The following is a 21,397-nucleotide window of genomic DNA, read 5'->3' on the forward strand; positions in this document are numbered from 1 at the left end:
CCATGACTTAGAAGACAGAAAGATGCCTTTTTTCTTTTTTGAGGAAATAAAACTCAAGAATAACTTTCTTTAAGAGATGGCAAATTATGATACAGTCCTTGAACAAAAACTCTTTAAAGTACAAAAAGGAAGAGGTAAAGCCTCTAGATATAAGAAAAAACCAGGGGAGAGAGAGCAAAGTTGGAAATCACAGGGGGTTGCAGACAGTAGAAAGTAGTTTCATTTCACAGAAGCAGGCTCTTTGTGGAAAGTTACAACCTACATACCATTGAGAATATTGTCTTTATTTAAATGCCCTTAGAGTCAACTGGAATGAAAGATGGGAAATAAATATTCTCTTTTTCCTACTACTGGAACTCATAATCCTGTGCTTTGTTTGGTTGCCATGTATAGGAACTGTGATGCACACACATGCATGAACACACGCGCACACTCACACATGCCCACACACACGCCCCGGGCGGGACTCATTCCCTAACTGCTGCACGGTATTGCCTGCCATCTCATTGGGGTCCAGTAAACATTTAATCACAATAGTGAAAAGTGGCTGGTACGTTAAAACTGCTTTTTCTGGGCAAAGACAAGTAATTGCTCCAGAAGCAGAAGCAGAACTCCTTCCAAATGGCATAGCCAGCCTATATAGCGAGTATCACATTCATTCTCTGGTGAGAATACCTATGCTAGCCTATGTCACCGTGTAGCTTTGATCTAAGGAGGAGGTCCACTGCTTCTCCTATGCATAGTAGAATAGCTTGTCTAAATGTTACTGTAGCGAAGTACTGGAAAAGGGTCCCTGCCTTACGTTAGCATGTGTTCGCCAGTACCCCCACACCGTGTTCCAGGTTCTGTGTAGAAACAGTATTATTGTTCAAACTAGTGGGGCAACTAGAAAAGACTTAGACAGCAGATGTTGCAAATGAGTGCTGTCCTGTCCAGCTCTGGGACAGTTAAGCCATATTTATCTTTTAGACAATTGCCAAGATTTGAAATGAGGGATATTTTAAAGAAGAAAATATCTAGATTTTTGGCTTCCTTTAAAAAAAAGTTGGAGGGGCTGACATTACCTATGCAACAGTCGTTTGGAGCTTTCATCAGGGCACGTATTCCTCAGCGTGCCGTGGTCCCCATCTCTCCCTGTTGCCTACATCTAGCCATTTTGACTCACTTCTGTGGCTTTCTGGCCCTCAGGAAGTCTGCTAATGGTCCCTGCTTAGGAATGACAGTTGCCGCTGTGGACCAGTCTCTAATAGTAATTCTGTGGCCAACCAGACTGTTAATTATCATCACAGACACTTGTGTCTGTGTGGTGCTTTATACTCTGTGTGGTTCTCCAACTTATGCATGCATCAGAATCATTCAAAGGACTTCCTTTTTTATTTTTAAAAAAGTTTTGCCAGAGGTCAAACGTGCTTGCCAGGGGGAGAGAGAGAGAGAAAGAGAAGGGGGGGGATTCCTCGTGGGGCATGGTCGTGTCACAATCCCTTCTCTTGTCTGACCTGTTGGGACTTGGGGCACACATCTACCCATGCCCAACACATTTTCCAGGATTCATACTGCTTGATCAGCCATGTAGGATCCAGCTCCCTTGACCACAAGGCCATGGGGCCAGCCCCACAGGGCCTCTGAAAGTAAGGATTGCTAAGCCTTCTCTCACAGAGTTCGTGACTTGACAGATCTGTGGTGACATTAGTGGGTTTACATCTCTTAACCAATGCCAGCAAATGGTATAGCAGTTACGTTGTTGGACTCCCACATGCTGACTGCAGTTCAAATCCTGGACTTGGTTGCTTGAAAATCATGCCGGGTGAATGGCTAAGATCCTGGGAGGAGAATGGAGAGGGATTGTGGCATGGACATCCATTCTGGGGAGGGGGGTGTGATTTCTCACTTTCTCTCTCATTATCTCTGTTTCTCTCTCATGGGAGCTCACGAGCCCTAAGGTAAAAACCTCTTAAAAATAAAGAAAAAGAAAGAAAGAAAAAAGAAATGCCCAGATGTCACTGATGCTGCTGATTTGCAGACCACCTCCTAAGCACCCCTGACAAACAGTGCTATGACTGATTTGCACAAAGTCACATGGGGCTGCGGCTGGTGATGGTGGCGGTGATGGGTGGGGGGAGTGGAACAGTATGCTTCCCTCCAGAAATAACACTTAGGAAGATGCAGCAGTTTACCTAGGGTCACAAGAAGAAGCAGAGTCAGGTTCAAAACCATGACTTTAGACTGAATCCAGCAGTCTGCGTATATTCCTGCTTCTTACTCACCCCAGACTCTGTAAGATTCAGCCCTCTAGAGAACCCTGTAAGGGAGAGAGAGCCATGAGGAATCTAATTCGGGATTGTATCAAGGGTGATCATTCTCATATCTCAGGACACAAAGAGTTAGAATTTGTTTGTATTTAGTGAGCAAAGGCAAAAGGGAAGGGTTGCAACTTGACGTTAGGCATACCTGCTGAGGTTTGCAGAATGGAGGGAGCCGCATAAGCTTGGAGGAGTCTGGTTCTGCAGGCAGAGCGGACGAGTCCAAAATAGTCCTTGGGATCCAGGAAGTTTAACATGTGCTGAGCAGAGCCCAGCCTTAGAGATTCATTGAGGAGCCAGTGGGGTTTATTCTCAAAAGGTGAGTCTCAAGAGGGAGCTATGATTAAAGTAGGCCCGCTCTGAAGTGGGATTCAGGAACAAGATTCCAGGCTAGTAAGATTGCTGCTGGAAAAACAAGACAAATCATCTGGACAGGGATTGATTACAGAAAGTAACTACAGGGACCCCCTTTTCAAGATCAGAGTACCGAATGGAGCTAGGGTTTCTCAGTTGCTAGATCCGATTGTGATGGCAGAGCAGAACTAACAAGAAAGGTGATTTCTTCAATCTCAGTGTATTGACCTTCTTAAAACCTTAAGTCAAGATTAGTCTATTGATTTAAAAAAAAAGATTAGTCTATTGACATGAGGTTTTTCTACTTAGAGGAAAAAAATGAAAGTAAAGATTAGGAACTAGACAGGACCTAGCATGGTTTAAATTATTAACATTCTATCTGCTTAATACTCTGAAGTGAATAATTTGACCATGATGTAATCATGATAGCTATTCACTAACCTTATTTAACAGTTTGTATTTCTGTACAAAATCAGGACTGTTTAAATATTTATCAGCCATCTGTCTCCAATTTTCAAGGTAGTATTGTATTTATGTTTATTTGCATATGTGTATATGTATAATTTGCATATGCACTGCATTCTGGGAAACCTAGTTTGATTGGGATTGTTAGGCATTGGTGCATTTTGGGTAATTTGAGGGTTGACCATAAAACGTTTGTATTTCTATTCTATTAAAAAATAGTTTTAAATCTTGGAACCAGCAGTTGGCATAATGGCTATGTTGCTGTACTCCCATATAGTCGACTGCGGTTCAAGCCCTGGACACTGTAGCTTACACTCACGCCGGGCACGTGTGCGTGTGTGCCCAAGATCCCGAGAGGAGAATGGAGGAGAAGGGATTGCGGTGTGACCATCCCCCCTGGGGGGTGATTTCTCGCTTTCTATCTCTCTCTCTCTGTCTTTCTGGCAAGCACATGCACCCTACAGCAAAACCTCTCAACAAAAATAATAGTTTCAAATATCTTAATCTCGTTCCTGTTAAATGTAGTATGATGAAAAGACCATCTTTTTCTATTGTTAAAAAAGTGAATGGGGCTGGGGGGACCAGCAGTTAGCGTAATGGCTATGTCGCTGGACTCCCATGTAGTCAACCGTGGTTCGCGTCCTGGACCCGATGGCTTAAACTCATGCCGGGTGCGTGTGCATGCATGCCCAAGATCCCGAGAGGAGAATGGAGGAGAAGGTATTGTGGCATGGTCATCCCCCCTGGGGGGTGATTTCTTGCTTTCTGTCTCTCTGTCTCTCTCTGTCTGTCCGGTGAGTGCACGTGCCCTATAGTGAAAACCTCTCCAAAAAAAAAAAGTGAATGGGGGAACAGCAGGTGGCATAGTAGTTAAAGGTGCTGCACTCCCACGTGGTCGACCTCGGTTCAAGTCCTAGATCTGGCAGCTGTTTTCTCTCTCTCTCTTTTACTCTGTCCCTCTCTGATCAAATTTAAATAAATATATAAGTAATAACGTTAAATAAAAATTAGTTCTTTAAATTAAAAAATCAGTAAGGTCCACAATCTGAAAATGTAAATAAGGCAGATATAAATATTTTGGAAGCTGGGCTGTGTGGGAGTGGAGGAACTGTCATTGTTCAAATTAAGTCATTAATATTAGGTGTTCTTCTAATGGTTTTATACCCTATGCTAAAAGTAAACTATAGACCTTAACCTGATTAGTTAAGGATTCTGATTGAGCATCTGCTAAGGCATAGCACACTCATAGGCTGGGTATATTATGTGTTGGATTATAATAAACTATAAAAAATTTCCCCTTTAACATTATTTATTGTTTTAGAGTTACGAGTATCACCTAAGAACAGTGGTCTCGGCAGCATGGCATCTGTCATTCTGAGGGGAGGGCTGCACAGTCCACTTTCCTCTGATCAGCTTTTAGTAGCCTCGAGGTTTACTACACAGGAAGAACTTGGGGCTGAGAAAAACAACAATATGAAGCATTACTTTGTTATAAAGCAGTTCAAAACCAGTGTATTAAAACCACCGCCATGTTTGTTTTTGAAACAGGCTCATGCACAGTTAGTTCGAGAAGTGGATGTGGAGAAGGTGTCTGCTTTTGAGAATCCATATGTAGATGCAATAAAGAGTTTATGGAATGATCCTGGAATCCAGGAGTGCTACGATAGACGACGAGAATATCAGTTATCCGACTCTACCAAATAGTGAGTATCCATCCAGGAGGCTCTTTGGATGTTGCTCTTTACTCCATGATTATCAGAAGTTCCACGTCCTATGCTGTGTATACAATCGCTCATTCAAACTTCAGTGTTACAAAGTACAGAAATCAACTGGTGCTGAGCTGAAAATCAAAACTATATGATAAGGGACTGGTATCATGAGTCAGGGAGAGTCTTTCTTTTACTGTTTTCTGTTTGATAAACAAACTGAAGACTCTGGGAATCTGATTTCACCAACCTGTCTCTTCCCCTAAATTACAAAGCAGTGTTTCTTACACACGTAAGCCATTTTGACTTGAGATTTTGTGATAATAATTTCTCATACAAATTCTGATCTTATTCCTGTGCTAGAAGTCACTTACACACATTAGAGACTGCCCACAAAACTGTTTGATGATGGCTTCCTAGAGCATCAAACTTCTAGTTGTCAGTTTTCAAACTCAGAACCTTCACTGCTTTCTGAGAGCCACTGTCAGGCTGGTGGATAGGTTTTCATTTGCCTGAAAATTATGTGAGTTTACATGTGCATGCATTCCCGAGTTATTTTGTGAACTGTCAATCAAACTCATGTTTTCCTGGGAAGGAAAATCATTTGTGTCATAGAGAGATCTGTTAATGTTCTAGATTCCATCTTCCCTAACAGAAAGATTTGGCAATCATTGGATTAATGCAATCAACATAGCCAGCAATCAGGTGCCTGAAAAATAGGGTCTTTTTGTAGTCCTTAGCCAGATTTCTGTCTACATTAATGATGTGAATCCAGCAGTTGCCTCTTGTTTTGGTATTGGGCAGACGGAAGGATGGGCGAAGCATATTCAGCAGTCTGAGGCCAGTTCATAAGATAAAATGACCCACTAGACAGAGCAGGGTCTTGGGGACAAATACGGGCCCCAGCAAACTGGTTGGTATCACTCAATAGTATGTCAGAGGTCCAAGAGCTTGCTGTTCTCCTTTGCCATATAGTTATCATGCTGTCATTCTAGTTTCAGGCATTTCTATAAGATAAGCTGTGATTCAGATCAGCCACAGAAATGTGGCCTGATGAAATATTTTCGGCATTCTTATGCTGAATTTGAATGACATGATTCTGGGGTATGACTTAACACTCTCACAAACATGATGTCCATCAGGTTTTAAGTAACATTAGCCCCTTGTGTGTCTCTAAACTGTGTTCTTACTCATTCCTTATCCCGATCTTCCTTCTTCTACACCTTCACACTGCTCCTAGTCTTTCTCTTCTGCCTTTCTGCCTGCCTGCCTTCACTCTTCCCACCCGTCCTTCCTCCTTCTTCCCCCTGAGTTCCCACTCCGGGGTAAGTATCTGCGAGTACAGAGATAAAAAATGCACTCAGCTCCGGTCTGTTCCAAGTTCTTCCCCCTCAACCTTTGACCAGCTGTCTCTCTGTAACTTCCTGCCCCCTCTGTCCTTCTGTTTCCTCTGCCATTTCAAATTTCATCTCTCTTCCCGTGTTGCTGTTGTGTTTTACCCATCATTCCTCTTTCCTGCTCATGACGCCTTCTCCTCTCTGCTTATTCACCCCTCCACCCTCATCGTCAGCTCTCCCTGGCTCTCTTCTTCCCCTGCTCCACTTCTCACCTGGCCACTGGGATGCCTTGGCTTGCTGACAGTCCCCTGTGGTAGAGTTACCTTCACTAATGACTCTTCCATCTCCCATTGTTTTTATTAAGTCTTCCCTTTTCCCCTCCCTACCTGTCCTGTTTTTGATATGTCAACCATAACTGTTCTCCCTACAGAGGTCTTGCCGTGGGACAATCAAGGCACCAATATCTAACAATTATGGGATTCCTGGGATGGGGCTACCCCTAGGGCTTGCCTCCTGCTCCTGGAGTGGACCCCCTGACAGATTCCTCTGTGCACCAAGGACCTTATACTGGCTACTGTGGATGTGTCACCTCTCTGATGACATCTCCTCAGTTGAGATTCGTGGATTTCTAGACATGTACCCATTACATGAGAACTGGGTGCCACTTTATGGTAAGAGAAACCCCAGAGAGTTTCTCCACGCTGCTGTCAGTGCTGTGATCCTGGGAAAGCTGCCTACTTCGAATTATGTCAGGTCAGGCTGAGTCCGCCATTGAAACATGCATGCTATCTGAGTATGTCCCCAGTGATAGGGCCAGGTGCACATGGAGGTGCCCCTGGCACAAGCGGCCCCAAACCCCTTCAAATGATCATTCTGTAAATAGTTCTGTTCTTCCTAGTGGGGTGGGGATGAAATTAGTTTAAATGGTAGGTATTTGTGCGTATATGCGTGTGCACATATACCTCACTTTTTTAATCTTGTATTTTATTGTTTATTTATTCTGTAAGTGACAGAGACAGAGAAAGAGACAGAACCCCCAAAGGTCATGATGCTGAGATCCACCTGTGGTCTCAACAGCCCAGGTCACGTTCACACACAAGCCCAGTGCACTCGGAATATCTGGATGCAAAACGGCCATCTTCCCCCGTGGCCCAGCCTCACAGAACCCTGCCACACTTAACCACATTTTTGCACCAATCTAATAAGATGATTGATAGCAATATGTCCTTACAGATAGTAACATTGGAGTACACATCTCTTTAAAGAAGTAGAAATTTTTGCTACTAGTAATAATGCAGTAATATTCCTAAGATTAATAATCAGTCTTTTTTCTTTTTTTTTTTTAACCATTCTATACTCAGTCCATATTCACACTTGCCAAGTTCTCCCTAAACAGAGATGGTTGAATTTAGGTCTACACATCGCATCTGGTTGTTAGGTCCCCGAAGGCTCCTTTAATCTAGTCGAGTCCCATTTTATATTTCACTGGCGTCTTCAAGAGATTGGCCTAGATTCGCCTGATTGCTTCTCAGTGTGATTTAGCTTGTTCCCGTATCTCATGGATTTACTATCAACTGAAAGTTACATTTCAAGACTTGATGAGATTCGTGTTACACATTACACATTGTGACTAGAATCCATCGTAAGTGATGGCGTAGGCTGGTTTCCCTACGGTGGCTGAAATGAAGATTTACGATAGCAGTAGGATAGTAGAGTCCTCTATTATAAACTCAGAATTTTTTTTTTCCCATGTGCACTTATTTTGTCATTGAACAATCCTCCAGCTCTCCATTAACACTTTACCTAATGCTTTTAATTCCAACTGATCATTCTTGACTGATATAATAAGCCATTAGGATTTGTAAAAGAATGATTTTCTACTTTCATCAATCGGTCAAAGCAGGTTTTCTCTCCAACTAGTGCTATTCGAGTACCCTGAAATACATTTCCTGCAGGAAAGGTCCGTGTTTCAGTCTACTGTTGATGATCAGTCCTTTGTTAGAGGGCTTCAGAAGTGACTTACAATTTGTCGTCCAGACCAGCACACTTTGGGAAGGAAGGGCTTGTTCCCAATAATCACATTGAAGTAGCAGACATACACTGGGACTCTCCAAGACAAGCAGAGACATTTGGTCACTTTAGCTAAGTGAGATTTATGGAAGTTTGCTTGCTTCCTTGTTATCTCCATGTTCTCTAGACTATTTTCTTTACTCCAAAGGGAGTAGAGTCAGTTTATTCCTGCCAGTTATGTAAAGGATTTTATGGAGAAACCTGAGTTGACCGGCCCATATTTCTTATCTCTTTTCTGGATTTTTTTTTTTTTTGGAGAGGTTTTTGCTATAGGGCGCATGCGCTCACCAGGCAGACAGAGAGAGATATAGAGACAGAAAGCGAGAAATCACCCCTCAGGGGGGATGGCCATGCCACAATCCCTTCTCCTCCATTCTCCTCTCAGGATCTTGGGCACTCACGCACACGCGCCCGGCGTGAGTTTTAAGCCACCGGGTCCGGGACACGAACCGCGGTTGACTACGTGGGAGTCCAGCGACATAGCTATTACGCTAACTGCTGGTTCCCATGTTTTAGCTCTTTTGAACCCATGTCCAAGCAACCTGGCCAGCCTACCTTCATCTCACTGTATCAGAAGGCCTGGGTACTAGAGTTGCCTCATCCTTCCTGGTCTTTTGCTGGGCATTTTACCTTTTGTTTAGCCAGGGAAATCCTCAACAAAGAGAGGCCTGTGGCATCCACATTTTCTGCAGTATCCCACACGTATCCAGTGTGCTCAGAGCAGGGGCTCTATGAACTACAGAGATTGCCCTGGCAAGGATGCGGGTCCTCTATGGACATCACTGATTCCCAACACTGAACTCCTTTTCACAGAATAACTCAAAATAAACCCTTTATCTGTGTTTAAGGTAGCTCTTGCCCCTTTCCTGTCTGAATGTTTGGGTGTACATTCCCCTTGCATATCTGCACTATTTTCTGTTGCCTCCTTCCTTTCAAATGAAGTTTCTGTTCTATCATTATAAATAAAAACATACTTCATTGATACTCTGCACCTGATTTCTTTATTTCAAGTTTATTTATTGATTTATTCCATGAGGAAGCGAGACAAAGATGCAGCACCCCCAATATGTTCTTTATTCCATGGTTCACCCCCCATCAGCCTCATGAACCTGCTTCATGGGCATGCATATGGCAGGCATACTTAGGAAAGTCTCTGGATGCCAACGGGGAACCTTCTTGTGGGATCATCCTTGCAGAATGTTATGTTTTACTGTTGTACCACCATCCCTGGGCCTTACTCTTACACAATAACACTACCATACAGAAATCTCTCTGTGCTTAGGACCAACTTCTCTGCATGCTAGCTGTCTCTAGTGGCAGTTCCTCGGTTTAGATTTAGGGATTACATAGATATCTCCCTGCTAGCAGTTGTGAGAATCAAGGCCTGCCACACACCTTCCTGAAGGTTTCAGTTCCTCGGTTTAGATTTAGGGATTACATAGATATCTCCCTGCTAGCAGTTGTGAGAATCAAGGCCTGCCACACACCTTCCTGAAGATTTCAGGCTTGCCACTGTTCTCTCCAGGTCTCTGCTTATTTGGAGACTCACTGCAAGCCACTTACCAAGGCTCCCAAGAGCAAAGCCTTGGCAGACCTCTCTTCTTTGCTATCTGATGAACTCCAGTTCATCTTTCAAGACCCAGCTCAGCAGTCACCCTCTGAAAACCTTGCCTAGTGCCAAAGACAGTGAGTTACTAGGGTTATCGATCTTAACACTTGGTATGTATCTCTTTTATATCTGTTTTCACATTTACTAGCACGTCTCTCTCCTCTCCCCTTGGCACTCCACAGCAACTGCTTATGTTTGACCTTCACAAGTGATTGTTCTATGAAATAATAGATGAGTAACTTCACTATTTTAATGACCGTCATGTAGGCACTCTTTAACTGTTTTAAATGAACTTTGAAGTTTCAGAACTAATGCCATTCAAGTCTTCTGCAGTTTTTGAAGGTCAGGGATCTGAAAAACTGTGTTGTTACAAATAATGAAAAGCTACTGTTTAGTGAACCCTTACTATATGTTCCATTTTGTACTTAGTCATTTACATGCATTATTTCATTTCATCCTCAAAGCTACTCAACCATAGTGGTAGATATTTCTTAGCATCGCTATCTAACAGAAAGAAAATAGATCTCAGAAAGATTGAGCACTTAGTTCAGGGTCATGTAATTAGTGAGTGAGATAAGAGTTGGAGTTGAATTCAGATTTGCTTATCCCAGGGTCCAGGCTTTTACCTCTGTGAAATACAGCCTCAGAGAGGATAGATGGATGGATGAGTGTAAGCTAGATGGATAACTAATAGTTGTTAAATAAATAGGTTTAGGGAAAATAGATGAACAGGTAAATATCTATTATTAGAGGTCTTATAAGTCACTTCCCAGGAAAGATATAAATTATTTTTTAATCTTTATCAGTGTTGTCTACAAGTAGTTTCCTATTTATCAGGTCAAGAGGAAAATGATGTAGAATTTTCTGGAAAACAAACCAGGTTTTTGATTATCATCATGAAAACTTAGCCATGTTTAGCTAAGCGTCAGTTATTCATACTAGTATAGAGGATTTTCTAAAGCACAGGTAATTGAGAAATGTTTTTTATTTTAACCTACCACTCCCCCACACATCCTCACACACACCGCTCCATCACTTTTTGCTGGAGCCAGTGAGGAGAGTGCAGAAAAATGGTGTGTGCTTCCCTTTCTCCACTTTGATTAGCCCATTTACTATCATAATAAGCAATCAGATGGCTCAAAGGACAGGCAGCAATGGCGGAAACCAGGAGATGGGAAGTTCTAGACAATAGAGAAGCAGTTTGGGAAAAGTTTAAAATTGGCTCTAATTTGGTACATTCTTCCAGTTCTATTTAATGAAAGAATAAAAAACATTCTAAGATCCTGGAGAGTTCTGTAGATTCCTTTATTAGCTTTTATGTTATTGATTAAAAAGCCTCTGGGATCTGAATATCCTTAGATAAAGAGCAGAGTAAACAGATGGCTGTAGGTTTATTTTTTTTCCTGGGGTTCACCACCTGCTTTAATACACTGAAGCATCAAGTCAGATGAGTTCACTGCCTACGGAACCAACAGCTCCCTGACATTAGCCAGAGAACACGAATCTCAGTCACATTGGCATATAGTGAGAAAAGTCTTCACACTGCAGGCTTTGACTAAAAACTCTATCCTTGTTCAGCCTAGGGGACAAACAATTCTGTAACCTCACTTTACTTAGCTCCCCTCTAGAGAGTTTCGTAAATCAGACACTTCTTGACATGGTCCATAATCCAGAGCCCTTAAGGCCAAAGTGCTTGAATCAATTGGCTTTTTAGCATTAGTCAGCATCGGAGTTTACTTCTAACCTTGTGCTTCAATTTTTAATTGGGCCTGATGATTACCCTGCTTCAGTATATAGTGTCCATGTTGAATTTAAAATGCAAATGGGATACCAGAGGGAGGAGAGCACATACACCTGGTTAAGGGCCAAATGCTTCTTGAGGAGGTACCTTGCTAAAGCGTTGCCGACTGAGGAACAGCAGCTGACATGGTGGTTAAGGTGCTGGATTCCACATAACTGACTTCATGGTTCAAGTCCTGGACCTGGTGACTTGAAAAACATGCTGGGCGTGTGTGCCCAAATCCCAAGAGGAGAATAAAGGAGAAGAGATTGTGGTGCAGCCATTTCCCATCCCTAATGGTTGCTTTCTCACTTTCCCCCTCTGTCTCTCTCCAGTGGGCACTCACGCCCAATGGGAAAAAACATTTAAAAATAAGTTGCCAACTGATAAGTAAAACACTAAACCCTGTGATATATTGGCTTGACCCTTGCCACCATCCTGACTATGTTGTTTATGTGATGACCTAAAAAAAAAAAAAAAAAGTTGGAGCTTCCTTCAGGGCTTTTGAAGACAGATAAGACCAGTACATGCTACGAATATTAGTTCATGGTCCAGCTTAGGTGGCATTCCTTCTGCCCTCCCTACCTCAGTATCTTGGAAGCTTTGAAAGTGGAGCTAAGCCTCACTTCCCTCTGACACATATGAGACATATGATTTTTAAAGTCTCTTCCAAATTCATTCTGATTCTTTTGATTCTTAACAGTAGATTGCCTTTGTCTGAGTAATCATTAACTGTGCAGTTAAGTGAAAACCTGGCATTCCCAAATTTACCTGAAAATGTAATGAACAGATAAAGTATTCTCTCCATGCTTAAAATTCCTAAAAATACTATCTGTACTTTAGAAGAAGCCATTGATCTTGAATGTGTTTGTACTTTTTTTTAAAGAGTGACAGTAATAACACAGGATGACATTTTTTCACTTCAGTGAAATATTTACTTCTATTCTGTTTTGTTATCTAGTGGGTTATACCATCTACTAACCTTTTTAAATAAGACAAACAATAAAATTTCTTGAAATATGCAGTTGTCTTCCACAGTGAATGCCCATGATTCTAAGATGTGGACGTGATTCTTTTCAGAATGTTCATAGAGATAAAAGATAAGGCTGAGATTTGCTTAGCCACTCTCTAAACTTCAACACCGAGAAGCAGCTTTTGCCTTCATTCATTTTGCCAAAGGGCAAGTGGGCATTGGAGACAGACTCACTCTGTCAGTTTGCTGCTCACTCGCATTTTAACTGGTCATTTGCAGCTTCAGTAGTTTGGCCTCTTCTTTCCAGACCTTTTCACAGTCTTGACTCAGGACAATATTTTGCCCAGCAGCTAAAACCACAGACTCCCTATTACTATAAAATAAGTACCAGCAAACCTACAGGCCCAGTTTGGCCTGCCTATTTTTATAACAAAGTTTTATTGGAATATAACCACATTCATTTATTTATGAATTGTCTATAGCACTTTTCACCTAAAGGGAGAGTCAGGTAGTTGCCATGGAGGCTGTATGGCCCATGAAGTCTAAAATATTTATTATCTGATTTTTTCATGCATACACAAGCCCTTTTAAACCCTTCCTATAGGAGAAAAATATTTATTGAAAGGCAGTCAGCACTCTGCTTCCAACATTTAGATAGAATCTGGTTTAAGATTCTTAAGCTCTGAATTAGCCTAGAGATAGTTTAGAATACTGAAAGAAGGGATGGCCTATATCCTCCTGCAGTCCTCTAGAAATACTGCTATGCAGTGCAGTGAAACTTTTGGTAGAAGATGAGCAGCAGAGAGTTGCAGTACCTCTAAATACTTTGCAAATACTGTCTAGTAGGTAGACTGCCTAAATGGTATTAATACAGATGTCCAGAAATGCTCATTGAGTAGGTTTGGCCTCTGCAGGCAAGCATTATGTCTCATGTGTCTTGCTTTTGCCCCATCAAAGCATCTGGTGCGATGTTGCAGCTGGTTAAGGAGAATGTAATAGGATTTGACAATCAATTGAAGCAGAGCTAGGCCTGGCAGGCTTTTGTAATAGGCCTAATAGAACATGCACCTGCCTGGAAGACAGCCACAACTTCAGTCACAGGTGAGCGAGGAACTTTGCTACTTTCAGGTGACCTTAAGACCAGTCAGCTTCCTTTCTGATGCCCTGCCTACCAACCAGTTTTCGGATGCAGATTGACTGATGATAGTGTTCTTGTTCATTACCGTTTTTTTTTTTTTAATTTAAGGTAATGAATTGCATTTTGATCTCTGATTCGAATTAAATTTTGATTTATGATTAGTTCACACTAAGTCAGATTAACACAGCCAGTTTCCAGATTTCATTTTATTCATCCTTGTCAAAATGGAAGTTCTGAGTCTACAGACCCAGTATCCAAGTTAAGTGACTTGACCACAGAGAACCTTCTTAAATCTTTTGAAACCTTTTGTTCATGGCTGACTCGGCTGTCCTCACTGGAACCCACATTGGATCTACCTTGTAAAATGGTTATTTGTAGTGCCTGTACCTTCATTTCCAGAGTACAGGCTCCTTGCGGACAGGACTCGTGTCTTTTTTTACTTTGTGGTTCATTCTCAGTGCCAAGCTTATGTAAAAGTAGTGGAATGAGTAAGTAATATTAATTTTAAAGATAAGGAAATTCTGTGCCTTTCGTAATTTCTCCTTCTCTCTCTTCTCTCCTCTCCCCTTCTGCCTGTTCGGATCCCATCTGCCTGCACAGTGTAACTCACCCCCTCCCTGCCCCCTCTTCTCTACACTACTCCCTGGTGACTGCAGTTCATCATCCTCTCTCCCTTCTTTCCGCACTTGTAGTTAGCAGCTCACAATTTGGCACTTAATTGTTTCTTAATTGATTCATCTGCGCTATCTTTGCTTCCCAGGTAGCCTGACATCCCCGAGGGCGAAGAATATATTTTAACGTATAGTGTGCCAGTTCCCTGTGCCAGCTCACCTCCATCCCACACACACACTGTATTGGAACTTAACATATAAGGGATTCTCAATGAATCAAGCAAACTAAGCATTGCCATTACATTTAAGATAGGCAGCCTGAGATTAAAAAGCAGTCTTCTGGTATTTTTTGATAATGTTTTAAAATTGTGTCAAAATTAGTTAACAACCCCGAAAGTCATCATCTGAAAGATGAATCCGTTTAACAAAGCCAAATAGCCAATCGAAAAAAGGCCTTCTTCTTTTCCTTTCTCTGCCACCCTCTCTCTCTCTCGTTGTTTTGGTTTTATTTGTAATTAATATAAGGTTGATATACTTGTTTAAGCAATACACTTGAGCATCTGTTGCCGTGAGCCCAGTTGTGGCCCTGACCCTGGAGTCTGTCTGACAGACACACAGTTGCCAGGCCCTTTTCCCCATTTGGCAACAAGGGTCTCTTTATGTTAGACATGCAGAACAACTCTCAAATATAAGATTCATAAGAAACTGAAACTATTTGCCAAATGTAGTGATGCTGTCTTTTTAGGAGATACTACATGTAGTTTCTGTCCAGATTGGCTTAGTTATTTGGCAAAGGAAAATTGAAGTGCATGATCCCCAAGACTTTTTTCATCCCATGGAATCATCTCCCTTGATCAGTTTTCATTAGTGGTAGGACTTTAACCCACCTACTTCCGCTGGATGATTTTTTTACAATTTATGAACAAGGTAGCGTCATAGATGCTGCACTTCCTTGAACTCTAATCTTCGTGTGCCAAGTTTTAAACGAGGAAAGCGGAAGTTGATTTGCCCTCCATGGAGCGAGATGGAAGTGTTTGTGTAATGAATGAGTAATCCCATACAGCTAACCAGCCTAACCAGATTGATTACCTGCCAGGTTTATATCAGCAACAGGATGGAGTGGGGGTGGGTCATAGTACCAGAACCTCTACTTAACTCTCCCCTCAGGGTAGCAGTTTTGCAAAACTGTTATTTCTTTAAGTTTGCTTTGGTCACATAGCAACTGTACAATGACCACATGTTTCTGGTTTCGCCTTAGCTTCACTGCTTTTGAGTATCAGATACAATCTCACGGCATGATCTAGCTTTCAACTCCCTGAAGACTCTTTCTCTCACAATGAGGTCTTCTAAATTTTTTTTTTAATGAAGTCGACCTAGTTTTTCTAACCTTCTTTTTAATAATTAAAAATGTGAAAACCTACCTAGAATCATTTTCTGTGCTAGAACTTCATCGTTGACTTGAACCACAAATCTGTTAGAATGCAGCATACCCGTAGGAGGCCCTTCCACTGGGTTAAAGACCCTCTCTCTCACCCTAACACACCCCATTGCATGCTCTTGGGCTGTCTGGAAAGTCATGATGCATTTTCGCATATAAAAATAATCATGGTTTTCCCAACGACCTAGTACAGTCGGTGTCCGTTGGTGCTGTCCTCACTTTTCTTATTATATTGGTTGGATTTACAGTAAATATCAGGGATTTCATTTTCTATATTACCACTGATACATTTTTCCTTTGGGTAAAATTGCTGAGGGTTGTATGCCTCTAACTTTTGTAGATTGTTTTTAATCCTGCCTGTCATTCATGTTATGTATTTTATTTGCTAAAACATATCTCTAAATTTTATTCTGTTTACTTCATTTAAAAAAAGGCATTTGAATTTTTTATTTCTGTGCTATTCTTGGTTTAGATTTTGATTACCCTTTTCGTCACGGATGGTGTTTTTCCCCTCTAAAACATGAAAATCTTTTAAAAAAGAATTTTTTATCGTATGTCAAATTGGAGCATAGATGAATGTGAAGATGAATTCAAAACCATTATTGACAAACTATTGTCAAAATTAAGGAGTAGGCCTTGCCGCAGAGGTGCAGGTGGTAGTGTACTGATCTGCAGTACACTGATCTGGAAGCCACATGGCTGATTGCAGGTTCAAACCCCTGGTTGACCTGAAACACACTGGGCTCATGCACCCAAGATCCTAATTGCAGGGTAGAGGATGGGGTGTGGTGAGATCCTGTTGAAAGTACCTGTTTATGTAACATTTTAAAAACTTTTTTTTTTTTTTTAATTAAGAAATAATTAGTTTCAGGACCAGCAGATGGCATAATGGTTGTGTTGCTGGATTCCTACATGGCCAACCACAGTTTGAGTCCCAGACTTGGCAGCTTAAAACACCAGGTGCATGTGGGTGCGTGTCCAAGATCCCAGGAGGAGTAATGGAGGAGAAGGAATTGCAGAGTGGTCATCCCCATGGGGGGGTGGGGGGGAGCAGGGGTGATTTCTTGCTTTCTGTCTTTCTGTCTGGCAAGCACACGAACAGTATAGCAAGAATTTCTCTACCAAAAAAAAAAAAGAAAGAAAAGAAATAGTCTCTTTTCCAGAACATATCCAAGAGAGAAAAATGCCGTATTTAATTTAATTGAGGCATATTGTTTTAGTGAAGTCTAAGCACTTCTCATATGTTTTCAATCATTTTAATGATTAAATCTTAATTTTTTTGTAGACAGAGACAGTCTTGAAGCTAAATGTATAAATATTTAAATATTACAAAATATAAGCTAGTGGGCATGATTTCCTTCAGTCTTTTATGCTACTCAGTCTTATTTCAAAAGGATGTTTTATGAATTATCACCAAAGATTAGGAACTATTCAAATAAATAACTGTTATCTAAAATATGCGAATTTCCAGTCCATCCCTAATAAAGCTACCATTTCACTCCTATTTGTACCCCTTTCCTTCCCACAAGTTGGTAAAATTCTTGCAGGCGGGGATCTTATATAACCAATAAGTCTTCATATCCTTAGCATCTACTGTAATGTCATAGTCAAAATGTGTTGAATTTCAAATGACTCGGAATTTTGCTCACAGTAGGGAAGAAAATTGTTGAAATGTTTCTGTCCAAGTCTTGTTTCACTTTTCATTGAAAACTGTTAAAAGCCTTTTTTCCATTAAAATATCCTTCATTAAAGAGATCGTGTCTGGGGCCAGTAGGTGGTGTGAGGGTTAGGGCGCTGAACTCCCACATGACTGACCATGGTTCAAAGCCCAGATCTGGCAGCTTGCTCTTTCACTTTCTCTCTCTCTCTGTCTCTCTCATGAGATCACCAGCCATATAGCAAATTAAAATAATACTAACAACAATATTAAATAAAATAATTCTTTTTTTTAAAAAAGAGATTTTTGTCAGAAGTATCTACTGATAAGGTACTGCCTCCTCAGTACTTTGTACTGAATTAGAGAGAATCTCAAAGCCTAAAGTTCAAAACTGATGGATATAAAATGGTCATTCAAATCATATCATTTTATGTCCAGGATCTGAGGAAGAGCAGGAAACACATTTATTAAATGAAGTTAAACAAATAATGTTTTTCCTCTCTGTGTTGTCTTTAATTTTGTCAGAGGCATTTTAATTCAGAATTTAGTTATTACATAATACAGGCCAATAACAGCCCCAAGAGGTAATTACATAAAAATAGTTAACAACCTCCTTACTCCTCCTTGCTCCTGAAAGGTATAGCCTGCCTTTCTAAACACTGCAGCATTTTTCTACATAGTAGTTCTAATTTGGGCCTCACGTTGAATACCTGCCATGTTTTGGGCCCTTGGCTAAGTTGGTGGCACAGCCCTGGGTAAAGGAAGTCCTGGGCCCTGCCCACCAAGGAGGAGCATCGGAACCAACAATAAATTACACCTAGAAAACCCTGGAGGGTGTGTGTGTGTGTTTGTTTTTAAATCCGTTTTCAAATAATCAATTATTAAATGTCTCAGTGCAGTGGAAAGTCATTCAATCCCCATGAAGGAAATGGAATAGGGTGAATTTAAGTGGCCAAAACCCCCATTGTCTAACAGTCTCCCACAGACTTACATAAGCCCCATGTATACCACGGAGCGTTGGCTCTGACATCAGGAGAGAGCTCCTGCAGCCACTTGTTACACATACATTGCCTTGGAAATGTACCTGTGCCTGTCACCATAGCAACACCCAGAGGATGACCTCAGCAGCCACTCAGAATCATTCCTACAAAACAAATCATGGCTATAATTAACTCTCTGAATTTACTGTGCAATATAAATTTGTTCAGACCTTGATGTCGCTTTGTCAAAGTTGAAATGAATGGAATTGTCCAGCAGGAACCCCTCCCCCATATTCCACCAAAGTTTTTCCTCAGAATAGGAACTGCTTCAGGAGAAAGTGCAGTTCAGCTGAACGGTTATTCTATTACCTTTTCTCAAATGTGACAAGGATCAACAAGTGTGGATGCACCAGTCTTAGGATGCTGAAACTATATTTCGAAGGAGGCGAGTGGCTTTTTTCCCTAAGCAAATGTGAAATGTGGAAGGTGCTATGAGCTGGGGGGTGGGGGTGGTGGTGGTGGTGGTGGTGTGGACTTGGGGACTTTGCAAGCAGAAGCTCTCTACACTGGCCCTTCTTTGACACTGAAAAATGCAATTCTTGATTGTCAATATGTTTTACTGGCTTCGTAAATCACCTGCAGCATATCTTCTGTCCTGTGTAGCTTTGGAGACACCCAGACCTCTAGGAGAAAATAGTGTGTATGTCTCTGATGCGGTTGGATATGTTGTTTTGTTTTTCTTTGCCTCGTCTTGGGTTCCTTTGGGTTTAATTTTGGTTCTAGATGATGTGAGTTGCATCTAGCAGAGCTAGATACAGTCCCTTTCAGCTTTTTTTATTTTGTTAAGCTAGATTAGGGCCAGCAGGTAACATAGTGGTTACAGCACGGAACTCCCACATGGCCAACTACAGTTCGAGTCCTAGACCCAGCTACTTGAACCTCATGCCAGGCGCATGTCTATGTGTACCCAAAATCCCAGGAGAAGAATGGAGAAGGGATTGTGGCATGGCCATGCCCCCTTGAGGGAGGTGATTTCTCATTTTCTCTCTCTCTGTCTCTCTTTGGCAAGTGCATGTGTCCTATGGTAAAATAAATAAACAAATAAATAAAACCTTAAAGAAAGAAAAAGTACTAGATGAATGTAACTTTTTTGCCCCAAGCGAAGTGAGTCTTTCTCTCCATCTTCCAACTGATGCAAAGTAAAAGCGGTATCAAGCAAGAACTGTAGTTTGCTTCTAAATTCAACAGAAGTGTATGGAACATTTTTAATGACCATTTCCTTGCCATGAAATATGTTAATACTTGGGCAAGGAACACATAGAGTCAGCATTCAGTAAGCACTCAATATGAGCTGTTGCTGTTATGCCATTAATCTTTATGAGATATATGGTTATATATATATAGCCATCAAAAAGGAGCAAAATCAAGATGAAGAGGAATGTGTAGTTTTTGTTTTTCTTTTGTTTGTTGGGTTTTTGTTTTTGTTGTTTGCTATAGAGCCTGTGCACTTACCAGAGAGAGAGAGAGAGAGACACTAAAAAAGGGAAAGTAAGAAATCACCTCCAAGGGAGGATGGCCATGCTGCATCCCTTCTCCTCCATTCTCCTCTCAGGATTTCGGGCATGCATGCACACACACCCGACATGTCTTTCAAGGGGCTGAGTCCAGGACTCGAATCACAGAGTTGGCCATGTGGGATGTAGACATTCAGCGAACATCTCTGTAATACCCTGGATTCACGAAGAGATCCCACTGACGATTTTCTTAGGGTAGCCTCTGGGCACTTGTGAGTTTCAGCTGCAGGTGTTTATCCTGTTTTCCTCACACCTGAGGATGTTTTCTAGGGAGCTCAGATCTTCTACCTAAAATGGAAAGTACCGAAATTCCCACTGTGCAATGTAACAGGGTAATTTCCAGCTCTGTGTCCTGGTTCTTTAAATGCTCCTGTTCAAACACATCCGTGCTTTAAATGGAGTGGCAATGAGTAATCCGATTCATGATTAGCAAACAGAAAGCCACTAGATTCTTTAACACAGGAGCACCACAATTGTGTTCAAGAATGAACAGCCCCTCTGTCTGGTCTCTGTGCGTGGTGCTCAGTAAGTAGATATGGGTTATTGGGTAACATATTTCAGAGCAGGCTTACCAGTATGAGTTTAAAGTTGTTTTTTTTTTTCTTTCTTTCTTCAGGTTTTCAAATCAAGGAGCTGATAAATTAGAAAACTCCATCTATACAGAGTAGCTACTTGATTTTGTATGTGATGTGAGGAGCTACAGATCAACTGCCCAAACATGGGTTTGTTCACCCCATCAGATAACTCCAAGACTGTACAAGAATAGTTACTAAACTTTGGGGTCCAGTCCATTTTTGCACTTCTATCCTGCCTCTCACACCCACATTCCCTCCAACGTTTCCCTCTTAATCCTCCAGCCAATTTTATAATATTAAAGGTATCAGGACCAGCAGATGGCGTAATAGTTACAACACTAGACTCCCACGTGGCCAACTGCGGTTTGAATCCTGGACCTGGAGGCTTGAAACTCATGCTGGGTATGGTGTGTGTTTGTGCCCAAAATCCTAAGAGGAGAATGGAGGAGATTGCAGCTTGGCCTTCCCCCCTCTTCCCCTTCCCCCGGGTGTGATTTCTTGTGTTCTGTCCCTCTGGTGAGCACACATACCCTATAGCAAAAATCTCTTCCCCCCCAAAAAAAAAACAAAAAAGGATATCGGGCTGATTTCTATTAGTTAGTAGAGAGCTAATTGTCCTCTGAGCATCCTTGATGTTTCTGGGATGAGGCCCCCTAGAATATGAATTTGTTGCTTTGTAGTAGGAGTTTATAGCTGATACATTTTCATCTTAAAGAACTGATAGACTTCCAAAGAGGCAGTAATTTCATTGTAAAAGTCAGGTTTAGCCCTACTACTTTATGATTTTCTGCATCTCATAGACTCAATGTTATATTTCTTTATAACTTTCA

At 41.4% G+C, this 21,397-nt stretch overlaps 1 protein-coding gene across 1 annotated transcript in view; it reads left to right on the forward strand.

The window, feature by feature from the left end:
• Positions 1-21,397, forward strand: part of LOC102468263 (guanine nucleotide-binding protein G(q) subunit alpha) — a 214,820-nt gene that overhangs the window by 111,728 nt on the left and 81,695 nt on the right. The window contains exon 2 of the mRNA XM_027770679.1: positions 4,668-4,822. Coding sequence (XP_027626480.1) covers positions 4,668-4,822 — 155 coding nt within the window. The remainder of the gene's footprint in view (positions 1-4,667; positions 4,823-21,397) is intronic.

Source organism: Tupaia chinensis, unplaced genomic scaffold (genome assembly GCF_000334495.1).
Source record: "Tupaia chinensis unplaced genomic scaffold, TupChi_1.0 Scaffold000147_1, whole genome shotgun sequence".
NCBI lineage: Eukaryota > Metazoa > Chordata > Mammalia > Scandentia > Tupaiidae > Tupaia > Tupaia belangeri.